This window comes from Alosa pseudoharengus, unplaced genomic scaffold (assembly GCF_046254945.1).
Source record: "Alosa pseudoharengus isolate Yale_2024_CS ecotype anadromous, Long Island Sound unplaced genomic scaffold, YU_APseudo_1.1 YU_APseudo_1.1_scf_1, whole genome shotgun sequence".
In the NCBI taxonomy this organism is placed as follows: Eukaryota; Metazoa; Chordata; class Actinopteri; order Clupeiformes; family Clupeidae; genus Alosa; species Alosa pseudoharengus.
The window spans coordinates 9,497,257-9,512,860 of NW_027468564.1; the positions used below are offsets into that span (position 1 = coordinate 9,497,257).

Consider the following 15,604-nt stretch of genomic DNA (forward strand, 5'->3'; position numbering starts at 1 on the left):
ACATGGAAGATCTAACGTTCAGTTTCAGTGAGCAAATAGCCCTGTTGAGAGAAACTAGAGGAGCGTTCAAATTCGGCAGAGATGGTAGAGAAAGTGCGCATTTACAAGGCATGTCAATTTTATGAGCTAGCCTAGAAGCAATTTTGCATAGCTCGGGTAGGCTAAGCTATGTGTAGAAATAAAATATTCCATAGTATTTCAGTCAATCTTAGTATGCTACAAAGGCACAGAAGTTCCTGTAGATGGCAATAACACATTCTACTTGTTTGCCAAATAAATGAAAAGCAATTTGAAATCAATGTATTCACTCTTACTGTATCAAAATCTCACCTTTCCCCAGAGATGGTGTTAATGATGTGCTTAAAGTCAAGTCAATTCTTTCAGTTTGTGCACGATTACATGATATAACTATACTAATATATATTTAATAATTTTAATATATTTCATATGACTGATATGACATGTCTGATGACTACTCACATTAGACCTGATGGAACTGGTTTACTGCTGAAGGTGGGCATATGGCCCATGGACTGATCACTCTTCATGGACACACAGCTGGGCACTGGAGATGGAGGTCTGTGTGTCTGTGGGCTGGTTACATAAGGAGACGCAAGAAACTAATTAACATCAACTCATCCCTCTGCAGAGTGATTTGTTCACATTCAGTAATATTACAACAATACATGATCTATTTTAGTCTCTCTCTATCTCTCACACACACACACACACACACACACACACACACACACACACACACACAATAAAGTGTATTCCTACTAGCATTTCCCATAGTTTTCTATAACATATACATCTCTACATGGTGTCCACCATTTAGGAGAGGTTAGTGCTTTCCATCTCATCCATCCAATTTCCTGTTTGTGTGTGTGTGTGTGTGTGAGAGAGAGAGTGTAAAATTTCTTATGACTGACATGTCTGATGACTACTCACTTTAGACCTGATTTAACTGGTTCACTGCCGAATACGGGCATATGTCCCTTGGACTGATCACTCTTCATCGACACATAGCTGGGCACTGGAGATGGAGGTCTGTGAGTCTGTGAGCTGGTTACATAAAGAGACAAGAACCTGAGCTGCACTCTAAAAGTTGCCGTTAATTTACACAGGTTCACAGTGTTGTAGTGCCGTTAATTCACAGGTTCACAGTGGTGTAGTGCCGTTAATTTACACAGGTTCACAGTGGTCTAGGCAACCTGCTGTAATCATGGCAGTCTATGGAGTTTGCCACTTCACAGTAGTGCACTGTTAAAGGAGAATTCCGGTGTGATATTGACCTAAAGTGTGTTGAAACATGATACCGAGTGTGAACGTATGTCTCATAGCCCATCTCGGCTTGTCCCCTGCACTCCAAAATCTGGCGCTAGTTAGCCGATGCTACCAACAGCTTTTTCAATTGTGGTGCTTCGGCATCGGGCTAGCCATGCAAATAAATCACTGTTTTACACCATTTACGAGGCTCAATGTATCTCCACACTTCATTGGTAGACTACCGAAGGCCCTGACATTTAAAACGAGACATTAAGAACTTTTAAAAAGCACTGGTAGTTTACTTACAAGACGATTTATACAGACAGTATCTTCACGAAGTTTAGCGTTTGCAGCCATCTTGAATTTAGTCACGATAAGTCGAGTGACGAGTAAGAATGAACAGGTATGATAAGGGATCAGATTCCAAAAATAATTCAGTGGAAATGCATGGATTCCAGTTTCTTCCAGTAGCAGCAACTGGAATCCATGCATTTCCACTGAATTATTTTTGCCCGATGCCGAAGCCGAAGCACCACAATTGAAAAAGCTGTTGGTAGCATCGGCTAACTAGCGCCAGATTTTGGAGTGCAGGGGACAAGCCGAGATGGGCTATGAGACATACGTTCACACTCGGTATCATGTTTCAACACACTTTAGGTCAATATCACACCGGAATTCTCCTTTAAAATAACAGGAAAATAATGGCAACCCTACTGCCAGTTATTTATTTAACAGGGACATATTTTAGAGTGTAGATAAACTCATTCCTCTGTGGAGTGATATGTACATTTCTTTACACTTACAATTAAATCAGCAATACATATAGTTAAGAACAAAATTATTCATACCCCTGGCAATCATTGATTTAATGTTGTTTTTCTCTTGACCAATATGATTGTTCTGACTGAAAATGACACTGCCACATGCCAAACGGTTGTAAGACAATGTGGTAGAAACATGGAATCATTCTTGACTCAAAACCCAGATTGCTGTTAAAAAGGTGCAGTGTAGAATCATTGTGGAGACAGGGAGAGGCTTGGTAGGTATTATAAGAACCATTTTGAGAGCTGTGAATGCAAATAAAGATGTGTCCATTGATTATTTAAAAAGGGGTATGAATAATTTTGGACACGCCATTTTTCATAAAAATATTAAAACAAGATAGAATGCTTCTTTTTTGATTCCATGTTTCTACCACATTGTCATACAACCTTTTGGCATGTGGCAGTGCCATTTTCAGTCAGAACAAACATTAAAGAGAAAATCAACATTGAATCAATATTTGCCAGAGGTATGAATAATTTTGTTCTTAACTGTACTTCATTGTAGAATGTATTTTTCTCTATCTCCTAACCTAATATTTTTTATCAGGGTTATTAGAAATTCAGAATATAGTCTGCATATTCCTCTGTACAGATTCTACGCCAGAAAAGGACACTTTACATTTAACTGTAATCATGGCAGTCTATGGAGTCAGACAGACCAACGCACAACTACAAAAGGTTCACAGCTACAAACACAGACCAACTCACAACTACAAAATGTTCACAGCGGTGTAGACAACTTGTAGCGTGGCTACACATTACGCTAAATCAGACTTTACTGCTATTGCATTCTATTTTACCTGCTGCTCCCATGAACATCTGGATTTATTTGAACAGTTTAAGAAGGTTATTGACAACAGATAAGGAACCAAATCTTTTTCTTTTAGAAAATGAGGTACAAATCAACACCAGAGAAGAACAGAGGGGGTTTTAGGACAGGTATGATGTGTACTGTATCTGTGGATTAATTTACCCTCCATCAGAGTGTGTGGGAACAGGTATGATGCGTACTGTATCTGTGGATTAACTTACCCTCCATCAGAGTGTGTGGGGACAGGTATGATGTGTAGTGTATCTGTGGATTAACTTACCCTCCACCAGAGTGTGTGGGGACAGGTATGATGTGTACTGTATCTGTGGATTCACTTACCCTCCATCAGAGTGTGTTGGTTTGCTGCTTTGTTGCACACAGCTGTGTGCTGCAGACTCTGGTCTGAGTGTCTCACTGTGACCTGCAGCCTCCTCTCTCTCCTGAGAGACACTCATCCTAGCAGCAGTGGGAGAGTCTCTCTAGGAATGTACATGAGACAAATGCAGCTTTACCTCTTGTTTCATGTGTCACCGCATACTATAGATTATAGCTGTAGCTAAACATGAACCGCCATCTTTGTTTTCAGTATTCTGACAAGATGAAGACACAGAACAAACAGAAGATGATGAAAGAAGCTCAACAAACATGCAGCTGTAACTGAACAAGAATCAGTACTGTAGTATTTTTACAAGAATAACAACAAATGTCTGGAATCTTGAATAGAAATGTTAAGGTGTAGGCTAAATTCCTCAGTACAGATTAAGGTCTTTGGCCATTGTAGTCTAGTTTGCTTTATCATTACAGTTGGGTCTGGATTAAGCGCGCGCTCATCCCAGGCCAGGCCCATGGGGTCAGAGGTCAAGGGTAGGGACCCTAAAAACATAGATATTAGAAAGCTAGATACTGCATTGGGCTCCAGAACGTACGTAAATAGTGACGCCATCTTGGTGGGGGCAACAATCACTGGAGGACAATGGAGGAGCATGTGACTCTGACTGGAAATCAGACAGGTGTCCGTGATTGCCTGCAAGTGTTGCCCATAGGCAATAAAGGTGCTGCCCCCAGCAATATGGCAACCGCGTTTACGATGCCACCTGATAGAACTCGACAGACAACGCGGTAACTAGCAGTGTTTCCCCTAGATTTTTTTCCAGCAGCGGTGCTGTTGATCGTAGGAAGCCCCCCCCCCCCCCCCAAGAAAAGAGAACATTTTGAAAAAATGACTCCTTAAATGGTGACTTCTGGTGGATTTTGTGAAAGAAATGGACAGATTGAGTTACAAATTATGACATAACCATCAACACAAGCATTTACAAAGCATGATTATTGCAGTACTTGAACAGGATTATTCATGTTTTTCTTTCACCTTTTTCATTTACATTATTAGTATTAGCCACTTTACAACTGTACATTGTAGGCCACTGTAGGCTACAAACTATTACTATTTAGAATATACAGTGCTGTGCATAAGTTAAGACATTTATATATAATAACATTTTTTAATTAAGGCATTAAGACAAAAGGCAAAAAATGTTTTTTGTTCCTCCCTTTAGTCAATTTCAGCATGGGTGTCCTAACTTTTGCACAGCACTGTATAAACTATATAAACTTCTCTTTCATGTCATTACACTGTATTGGTGCTGTGCAAGTCGAATTGAGTGACTGTCACTTTAATGCCGTGACGGCCCGTGAAGCTTGCTTGATTCTCACGGTTTTAAGCTAACTTAGTGTTGTTGTGCATGGTGCATAAGAATATGTGGATGAAATGAATCATGTTTCCCATGTCATTTGGTAAAATAAATGGTCAAAAACTCGAAGAAAATCTATCTTGGATTATATCAGATAAGTGTCTTGTATCTAATCAATAATTTTGGTGAGCTCTACAGGTATTACAAACTATCTCAGATGTAAATGGTTGCGTATCCTATTACTCAAATTCAATTAAACCCACCAATAGGCTAGCTAGACCTTAGTTTCACAGCCTAGGTATGTTAGCAACACAGGGCTTGAAAGCATTGCCTGTATCACAAACAAAAACGAAACAATGCGTGGAATTTATCTGGGAATAGGCTACTGAAGGTAGGGGCGAGCTATCTCGCTAGCGTGTTAATTTGGTTCCTTGGTTAACATAATGTAGGCTAGGCCTACATTTTTTTGCACAAAATTGCGTCTGCTAATAAACTTAAACATAAACACAAACAAGCGTGATCTCTTGTGGAATCCCTGACTGCGCCTTCAACGTTAGCCTACTATTATTTGTTGACATGAAACCTGAACGAACGGCAGCTGTTCCTGAAGTCCCCCCCCCCCCCCCCCCCCCCACACACACACACACACACACACACACACACACCCGTTTGTACCCACATTTGCAAAAACAGGGTAGGGGGAGAGGGCCCTTATGCATCTGTGTCCAGGGGGACAGTAGTTCATAATCAGTCGCTGTATTAATACATAACCTCACTGTATTAATTAAGTGTGCTTGCAAAGCTCCTGTGCGTAGGCCCTTTGAGACAGAGACACCGTTCCAACTTTAAAACGTCCGGGCATTACCGGTGTAACTTGCTCGAGAAGATGACGTCAAGTGGGCGTGTCGTTCGTCCGCCATATTGGATTGAATAGAAAGCGAAACTAAATTTTAACAGGTCACAAATTTGGTCTGAACGCCACGAAACTTGACGTACATTATCCTTGGACCAAGCCTCACAAAAGTTACTAGAAGGATTTTTGATTTTCGAAAGCGTTTGCCCGTCACAGCCAAACAAAATTGGCGGCGAAGCTCCGAAACAGGAAGTCGTCCATATCTCAGGAACACTGTCACATATCGATACCAAATTTTGTATATGAACTGGGGACTCCAGTGTGAGGGTGCATAAGCTAAAAAAAAAAAAAAAAATATTCCAAAAGTTTCCATCATTTGGCAAACCACCTACAGGTATTTAGTAACTCTCACCATTCACCTTTGCACCATTCACCTTCTATCACAATGCCTTCCAAGTATGCTCACTGTCTCTGGGTAGCCAAAATGTCTCCGGGCAACCTTGCCCAATCATGAAATCCTTGCTCTGCCATGGGATAGTATGGACTTACGAACTGAAATAGCAAGGAGAACAGTAGCTATATATTAGGGTGGTCCTTATATGGGGTAAAAAACTTTTTTTTGGAAATGTTCAACTCTCACCCCCTAAATGTGTTAGGATATCAATAAAAACACACTGTGCAAAATTTTGAATTGTTCCTACATTATCTAGAGGTAGCTCAAGGCCTTTGAACATTTCCAGAATCGCTCATTTTTACAGAAATTGTACCTTTTAAGAACGCACAACAAAATAAAATGCAATATTATTTGTTGGTCAGACTATAATAAGGTGAATAGCAATAATAAACAATGTCAATTAAATCAATAGCCTAATGAAATAAACAATGAAAATGAGGGGGGGGAAGCAATAATAAACAATAATGTCCATTCAATCAATAATATAAAACATTAACATGGTAAGACTACATTAAAGAGAATATCAATAGTAAACAACAATGTCAAATTAATCAATAGCCTAATGGAAATAAAACAATATTTTACAAACCATAACGCATAAGAAGCGCTGAATGCCCTAAGTGCCTAATATGCCTTTAGACCCTCTTAAATGACCCAAAACTACCACAGGAACGGAGAGCACTGGGCAACTCATTCCACCAACATGGAACCACTGAGGAAAAGAGTCTTGAATTTGACCTAGCATTTATGACTGGTCGACACAACAGACGCTCATCACAAGACCGCAGTGTGCGGTTGGGGATGTATATCTTGATCATTGAATTAAAATAACAAGGAGCAAATCTAGGCAGTGTCCAAGGCCAAAGGCCAAAGTGAGAGACTTAAATTGTATCATCATATTGTACAGTTGTACACCCAGGACGTCCTTTTTCTCTTTGGGCCAGAAGAAAGTCTCCATCTTCTGGATTCTTGAGAAGAATGAGTGCATCTTGATGTGCGATATCAAACAGGTCTCCCAACTGGTCTACGAAGGCGTCTACATTGCACTGCTGAGTCTCAGAAGTTATCTTGGTGTTTTTCTTCTGCCACTTGTCGTGAAATGTTTCCAGTTGTTTTATGGCATAATGTTGGGGACGAACAGGAATCCTAGCCTTGTCCTAGAATACCAAGACTTCTTTGATCACCGCTGTTGCACTTTCATTACGTTTTTTTTTTTCAATGTTTTATGGTGATATTACAACAAACATAAAACCTGCTTCTTGGAGGGTAACTTTGTTCCAGTTATTTCAGTCTCTTCTGATCCAAGTAACCATATAGCGAATTTGCTTTGTGTTGCTTCAGCCATTGTCTCAGTGTATATTGTCTATTGTGCTTCATTCGCATTGATGCTTTGAAAGACATATCACAACTAAAACAGGAGTTGCTATGAATTGCTCACAACAGCATATTATTGGGAAATACCGGAATCAGCAGATGAGATCAGCAAATCAGCATTGCAAATTTGCATGGACAATATGGAATTCCCATTTTAATGTGGTCACCAATAATCAATACACATTGTCATTGACTGCATGGTCAAATAAGTCCATTGCTGCCATAAGCATATATTATTAAACAATTATACATGCTAGCACAATGTATCACATAATACGCAAAAAATCCTAAATATGCATACAGCACAGTATGTGTTAAACTTCAAAGGTCTTGAGCAACCTCTAAATATTGATCAATATTGATAAAATTTTGCCCAATTATTTTTTTTATTTATTCGAACATATTGGTGGGGTGAGAGCATGAACTTTCAAAAGTTGAAAAATAAGGACCACCCTACTATATATAGCTTACATAATAGAGTTGTTTTCACATTGACGGTATTCAAATAAAAATGTTCATTATTGTTAAATATCATGATGGGAGAGTATTATTAAAAATGTTACAAGTATGCAAATTCATATGTTTACGGGAAATTAGGTTTTACTGGGTTGTTTTGTTGTAAAGACATGCAAGGCATTCTGGGCCATGTAATAGACAAACAGTGGTCGGCAGCGTTAACTTGATTTCCATACGTATTAATATGAATAGGTGTTTCTGTAAACCTAGGGACAATAAACAGCCATCTCTGTTACAAAAACGACCAGGTAATCGCTCACTGAAGAGGAAACTATTATAAAAACATTGTTTTCCTCAAAGCATGGATTTGACGACAGTACAAGCCGGACATTTCACGTTAATGTTAAATACATACGCTAGGTGACAACGTTGTATTACATTTCACATACATACGGTGACATCATTAGAATTATGTGAGCTTCACAAGGAAGGAAGGTGCAAATATTAGGCTATGTAATTTATCATGGGAAATTATTGGAAATGTTATTTCTTGTTTTTTCTAATTGCAAACCACACACATCCATTCGTAATCACACGTACACATTTAATACTGAAAGACTCTCATTGGGTGAGGGTGCAGCCGACAGTAGTCCAGTTTTAGAGTGACGAGTTTGTGGCCAAACAAGTGCCCAAAATATCGGTTTCCATGTGTAGAACTGTGCTGGATGATGTGCGTCCTTTATGAAAGTAAGTGTTTTATAGAGTTACAGACATGAGTCATGTTGTAGTGGTAAATGTGCCCCTTCTGTTATTAGAATGCTAAGCGGAGAAGCATGCTAAGCAGAGATTTAGTATCATTAATTTCTTGTGTGGCTAGCTATAGAGAGGAGATGTATGTTGCTAATTGGGATTTATGTTGCTTAGCGTATGGTCATTTGATATGAGATGCTTGCACTCGTAACTTCGTCACGTGTAACTTTTAACTTTAGGACTGCTATTTTTTTTTTACTAACATTAATTCACGAACCACTTTAGCCCTAAAAGTAGCACCTACGTCTGTGACAGCTTAAAAGAAGTGGCAAGGACTCCTAACGCGATGTTTTGAAATGCGTCTGCTATTGTCAACAGGAGCTTCCAATCGCGAGGGAACTTGCATTGTAGGCATAACTAAGGGATGCAATAACACCACCAACAACCAAAACTAGCCTACTCATTGTCAACATGTACATTAAATGTAACGTTTCATGTGAATCAAATTAAAATGTTTTCTTTGCAAACGTAGGCATATGGTGACAGATTAATTTAATAATGCTGCTGTGTGAATCACGGTAAGCACGAATGAAGTGGCCACTTCATAATGGGACTCACTGTATGGAAGTAGGCTAAGTAAAATAGAGATTTTTCAAATAAGATAAGGTTAGGATATGCCCGCTTGACAACGGCAGAGATAACTGGCCTTTGGCCATAGCAACCATCCATTTAGAACGACTGGCCTTCATAGCAACCAAGGATCTTAGCTGTGATTCATGTAGCTACAGTATGCATGCAATGTGATGCAAAGTATAGAAAGGTGATGAAATCCGGCATCTTTTGTGTTTGTTATTTTTTAAATGTATTTGTCATGTCTTGATGTCACGGGCACGCTGGCGACTACGCCGCTCCACCCAGCATCTTTTGTCTTGTTGTTATGTGTCTTGTTTGTGGAGCGCTTTGGGTTGCACTCTGTGCATGTTAAATGCGCTTTAAAAATAAAACTGACTTGACTTGACTTGAAATATACAGAGACAGGTCAAGAAATATAGTGCAATGTAGACAGTAGTATACAGTTGATTTACAGAAGGTGGTTTAGAGTAATATGAATTAAATATAAATATGTGCAGTGTAGCAGTTCTCATACAATAAGTAGAATAACATGTAGATGTAGCAGTAACATTATAATAGTAGAAATAATAATATAGATATATGCAGTGTATTAACAGAATATAATAAAACAGAATAAATATGGATATTCAATATGACAAATATATAACAGATATGTACATAACATACAGCTATGTGCAGTGTGGAAACAGTGTCATTGTAGTGCAGAAACAACATTATAAGAGTAGTAAGAATAAGTGGTAACACTCCATAATAAGGTGCCATAATAAATAGCAAACTAGTAATTACCTAACCCTTTGTTAATATTTCTTAATTGTTATTAACATATCTATTTGGCACAAGTTAATAGTTTTTTAATCATTAATTAAATATTAGTTGTTTGCATAAAATATGTATGTTAATGTTTTAGCAAATCTATTAACTAATATTGTATTAATATGTGTTAATAGTTAACTAAATGTCTTTTTGGCACTAATCAACAGTTATTTCTTGCATCATTTAAATGTTAAATGTTTATTTGCAAACTATTTGTTAATAGAAAAGTTAATGACTTATTATTATTTAACTAATTGTTATTAAACTGTGCTTCTGCCTATCCCAATATGAACCGCTCTCCATAGGACCCTTAGATAGATAGATACTTTATTGATCCTTGTAACCAACTTTATTGCAAGCAGTTCCGGCGCCGGAACAACAGTGGCAGCATGTCAAGGTAGCTCCGTGTTTTTCTTTTTAATTTCCCCTTGGGGATCAATAAAGTATCTATCTATCTATCTATATATCTATTGTAAGGGTCCTATGGAGAGCGGTTCATATTGGGATAGGCAGAAGCACAGTTTAATTAACAATTAGTTAAATAATAATAAGTCATTAACTTTTCTATTAACATATAGTTTGCAAATAAACATTTAACATTTAAATGATGCAAGAAATAACTGTTATTTAGTGCCAAAAAGACATTTAGTTAACTATGAACACATATTAATACAATATTAGTTAATAGATTTGCTAAAACATTAACATACAGATTTTATGCAAACAACTAATATTTAATTAATGATTAAAAAACTATTAACTTGTGCCAAATAGATATGTTAGTAACAATTAACAAATATTAACAAAGGGTTAGGTAATTACTAGTTTGCTATTTATTATGGCACCTTATTATGGAGTGTTACCGAATAAGTCTATGTGCAGGATGAATAGTATGAAGATCAGTAGAATAACTATGTATAAATGTAATTACAGTAGGCCTATGTACATTTTTAAATAAATAGAAAACTATGGGTGAGAGGGATAAATTAATTTTATTTAATCGTAAAAGTAAATTGCATTCAATTACATTGCAATTAAAAATCTTTCCAGTAGGCTTTAATGTCACGCAAAAAGTACAAACAAAGCTGAGCTTGATCAACTAGAACGTCTAAAGAACCAGAACTTGAGTGTAGTTTTTTGCTGGGTCCCAGGCCATGTTGGTCTGAGGGGAAATGAGAAAGCGGACAGTGCTGCTAAGCAAGCCCTCAATGAAGAAGTCACAGAATGTCATATCCCTGCCCCAGACCTTAAACCTATACTGAACTCTTAGTTCTCTAAGTGGCAATCTGAATGGGATTAATGTACCAACAACAAGCAAGGAATGTGAATTTTGGCACGTTTTCATGATCCACTGGGTCGTTATGGGCCACACAAAATACCGTGTTGCTAAAATTACTCCTATTGTGGCTATTAGAGACATACGTTCATGAGTATCCAGCTACATTCAATGAGTTAAGTAAAATACATTCACACACACAAAAAAAACATCACAAATGTTGTGGACATTCCTTTATTCTGAGATACATCAATAGGCTCTCAAAACAATCCCAAACAGACATAAGGTCTTTATAGAGCAAATCCATATAGATTATTTGTCAAATAAACCAGTAAAACAGAATTAGGGGATGGAATATATAACATTCACACTCATAGCTCATATTTTTAAAATAAATCAGTGAAAAAGTATCCTGACAAACAAGCAGCATTTTAATGCCTTAGTCATATTTCATAACTTCAATTCCTCTGTAGGTTACCTGATAGCCCAGTTTGAGAGGCGCAAGACGCGTGACATTATTTATTTTTTCAGCCAATCATTGCTGTTGTTTTATTTTATTGATTTGATTTTAGTCATAGAAGCTAAATTCGAAGGCAGGCCACAGGTAAAATCCAACGAACCGCATTCACCCTGCAAGGCAATAGTTGAATAGAGCTTTGAGGTATTGCCACTGCTCCAACACTGAAAGACACTGTTAGAATGCTTGGATCAAGCCAGGTTCAGCATAGCGTGTGCCACTGTCTGCTCACGTTGGTGACCGGACCAGGGCAAGCACACTTTCGCAGTTCCCGCCAGAAATGCAGTCTAGTTTATAATATGACATTATAGTGTGAAGTTGTCAATTATCGCCAAGCACAGGTGACTGCGTTGTGGGAGGGGGCCCCCAAATCAAATTCTGCTTAGGGCCCCCAAAAGGCTCGGGCCGGCACTGCGTATGACACATACTCACACAGTAGACACGTACGCTTCCATGCACAGGCACATACAGTACACAAGCACGCACACACACACACAAACACACACACACACTCACACACACACACATAACATAAACATAACACAAACAATCAAGAATTTCTCAGAATTATGAACAGGCAAGATGGAGGTGGGGTTGTATAAAATGAATTTTACATGTGAAATCTATGAACTAATCGTGTTTTGGTACTTGTTGTCTAGCAGATACCAGTGAGAATTGAGTGTGGATAATGCAATTTAGTGAGACAGTTAGAATCATATAGGCCTTTCAGCGTGATTTCTTTTTGTGGAAAAAATGTGCTGGACTGGGCGGCGGTCATATTTTGTACCGCTCTGCGGTACATCTAGTCATTTCAATTGCATCACATGTTGCTAGGTAAATCATCAGCTACAAGGTTCTTAACAATTTTCCTTCCGCAAAGTTATTTTGTCACGTAGGCTACATCTCATTTGTCACGTAGGCTACAACTGTCAGGTCCACAAGAAAACCACAGACAAGCACATTGGGGGCAGCTGTGGCCTACTGGTTAGCGCTTCAGACTTGTAACCGGAGGGTTGCCAGTTCGACCCCGACTAGTAAGAACGGCGGAAGTGCCCTTGAGCAAGGCACCTAACCCCTCACTGCAGCTCACTGCGTCAGGATTAGAGTGTGCTTCACCTCACTGTGTGTTCACTGTGTGAGTGTGTTTCACTAATTCACAGATTGGGATAAATGCAGAGACCAAATTTCTCTCACGGGATCAAAAGAGTATATATACTTATACTTATCGTTTTTCTCTGAGTTGAAGAACAAAGACAGGATTTTGCAGACACTTTCACAAACTCTAGCCTACAATATGTCCAAAAACATCGTCTATACCATAAATATGACGATTATACCCCAGGTAAAAAAGTAGTATACTTTAGTGTGTTAGAAATATGATTAAAGTACATGAAGTATAAAGCAAGTATGCTTACACTTTTTGTACTTTATGTAAAGTATGTTTAATGTGTTCTTTTAGAAAGTATACTTCAAAGTAGATGTTATTAAGTTCAACTTCAGTGTACTAAAATTAAATATACTTATTGTGCAATATTCAAAGTGTTTTTGTAATGTATTTTTTAAAAGTGTACTTTGTTGTTAGTGTATTTTAAATTGTAAAGACGTTTATTTAGTTTAAGTGTATTAAATTGCTAATACTTAAGAGTTGTAATATAGTGTACTTATGGAAAGTATATTTTTTTGGTAGGCCTAATACATTGTTTGTATAGTTTCATAGTCATAGTATTAAGTTCAACTTCAGTGTACTAAAATTAAATATACTTATTGTGCAATATTCAAAGTGTTTTTGTAATGTACTTTTTAAAAGTGTACTTTGTTGTTAGTGTATTGTAAATGCTAAAGAAGTTTATTTAGTTTAAGTGTATTAAATTGCTAATACTTAGAGTTGTAATATAGTGTACTTATGGAAAGTATATTTTTTTGGTAGGCCTAATACATTGTTTGTATAGTTTCATAGTCGGGAAACCCGTGTATAGGCAACACAGTTAAATGTATAGGCAGTCCAGTTGACCAATAACATGGTTGTTTGAATTTGAAATGGGGTGGGCGGGTGCAGCTTTCGAGCAAAACGTGGTGTGAGCAAACATTAACGTTATTTTATACAGTCTATGCTTGTAACTTTATTTGCAAGACAGATGGACTGTAGAGACCAGAAAATGCATACGTTTACGTATAAGGTTACAGAGATACCATAAATTCAAGTCCTAATCATGCCAGAGACGTTGGTACTACAGAGCCAGAAGGACTCGTCATATGAGATAACAAGGGCTGAAGCCAGTTGGATTTAAAGTGCCAAGTTATTCGTTATCAGGTGAGTCCCAAAGCATATTGTTATATGTAGCTTACTCTTTATGACCTTCGGTAGTCTTTGGAGAAGTTAAATTGATGGCTTAGCAATCTTTCAAGAGTTTGTTTTTATCCTTGCTAGTACAAGCTAGCAATGCCAGATCACATTAGCTAATTTAGCTAACGTTAACGTCATAAACGTCGACCAGATCCCCATCAAGAAGAAAACTACATTAGCCTGCTTTGTGTTTGTGGGATTATTGACAAGCATTGGCAAGCACTAACGTTACACAAACTATGATGGAAGTTAACTCACAGAAAGGAGGATGGTGCTAGGCTAGTCACACTTCACACTCATTAGGCATGCTAATGACATTGTAGCTGTGTTTTTCTTTAATCGTGGAGACATCTTTTAAAATGAGTCTACAGGACAAATTACATGCATTTTATGAAGTAGAACGTTTTTTTCCACCATTGATATTAGAGGGGGAATTAAACCTGGTGTTCTACTAAGTTAGTGCTATGAAGCTTAGGCTACATGATTGATATTATGCCTTGGTTTATGAGATAGATTTAGATTTTTTTTTATTATTTGTGTTTGACAGAGCATTCAAGTTCATTTCATGGTAGTGTTTGTAATTTACCTAGTTTTAATCTGTAGCCTAACCATGTTTTTACAGGTGTTCCTGGACAGTTTTGAAACCGAGATGTCTGAACGCCTCAAATAATCAGCAGTAAAGGTAAATATTCTTCATCCAGGACCTTGTCCCATTACTCTTAAAGCATAACTCAAGCCAAAATGCAACCTAGGGTCTTTTTGTGAATGTACCTGAGTCAAACTTTCGTTTGAAAGCATAATTAAGTCAGAAGCGCCACCATTAAGCTTGACTGTATTGTCGTTTCTGGGTCAAAAGCCATTTTGAATGGGAGTCGTAGGGGCTATTTTGATACATGATGATTTTGATTCATGCACCCGAAAACGATAATACGGTTGTATTGGAAACAAAAGAATCTAAGGTAATCAAATGCAGAAAACAGGGTGGTTGCACTCATATCGGTGCCAAGGTGCACAACGCTTTAAGGAAAGACTACCTGGCCAGGTCTACCCATACCAGGATGACAAACAGATGGTGTCAATACCAATTTGACCCATAAAAAGTAAATGGCAAATAGGTACAGATAATCTGTATTAATCTCATCATTGCCAATGGATTTCTGTGTAAAATATTGTTTATCTTGTAAAATATTGTCCATCTTCTTTCTGTTCACAGACATCAGAGACAAATTCTCTAATACCAAGGTCAATGCATTTGACTCCTGTCCAGCCCCGGGTTGCCACCGAAAACTTTATGCATCTTGGACTGGATGGTGTGCTAGTAAGGAAGCTAGCTACCACAGCCTTTGCCACCACATCTCAGTGTTGGGAGGGAAGTTCACTCACTGCACAACTCTACCAGCTGTACCTTTCCTCCTCAGCCATGATCTGTAACCACCATGGTTTTCTTTCTGGGCCAGAAGACTTTGCAAACAAATAAGCAATAAATGATCATGCATTACAAATTTAGCCATGTTAGACTGTTAAGTTGTTGGCTTGTAGGCT

General features: G+C 37.9%; 1 protein-coding gene across 5 annotated transcripts in view; it reads right to left on the minus strand.

Annotated features, from left to right (window-relative positions):
- Nucleotides 1-15,604, minus strand: part of LOC143136476 (NLR family CARD domain-containing protein 3-like) — a 234,962-nt gene that overhangs the window by 26,026 nt on the left and 193,332 nt on the right. For 2 of the 5 annotated variants that reach the window (XM_076297214.1, XM_076297207.1), the window contains exons 2-4: nucleotides 3,244-3,383; nucleotides 952-1,065; nucleotides 481-594 (exon numbers count right to left, since the gene is read on the minus strand). In XM_076297214.1, the coding sequence (XP_076153329.1) occupies nucleotides 481-594; nucleotides 952-1,065; nucleotides 3,244-3,359 (344 nt within the window). In that variant the 5' untranslated portion in view covers nucleotides 3,360-3,383. The remainder of the gene's footprint in view (nucleotides 1-480; nucleotides 595-951; nucleotides 1,066-3,243; nucleotides 3,384-15,604) is intronic. The other 3 variants (XM_076297227.1, XM_076297201.1, XM_076297220.1) reach the window with 2 other exon arrangements.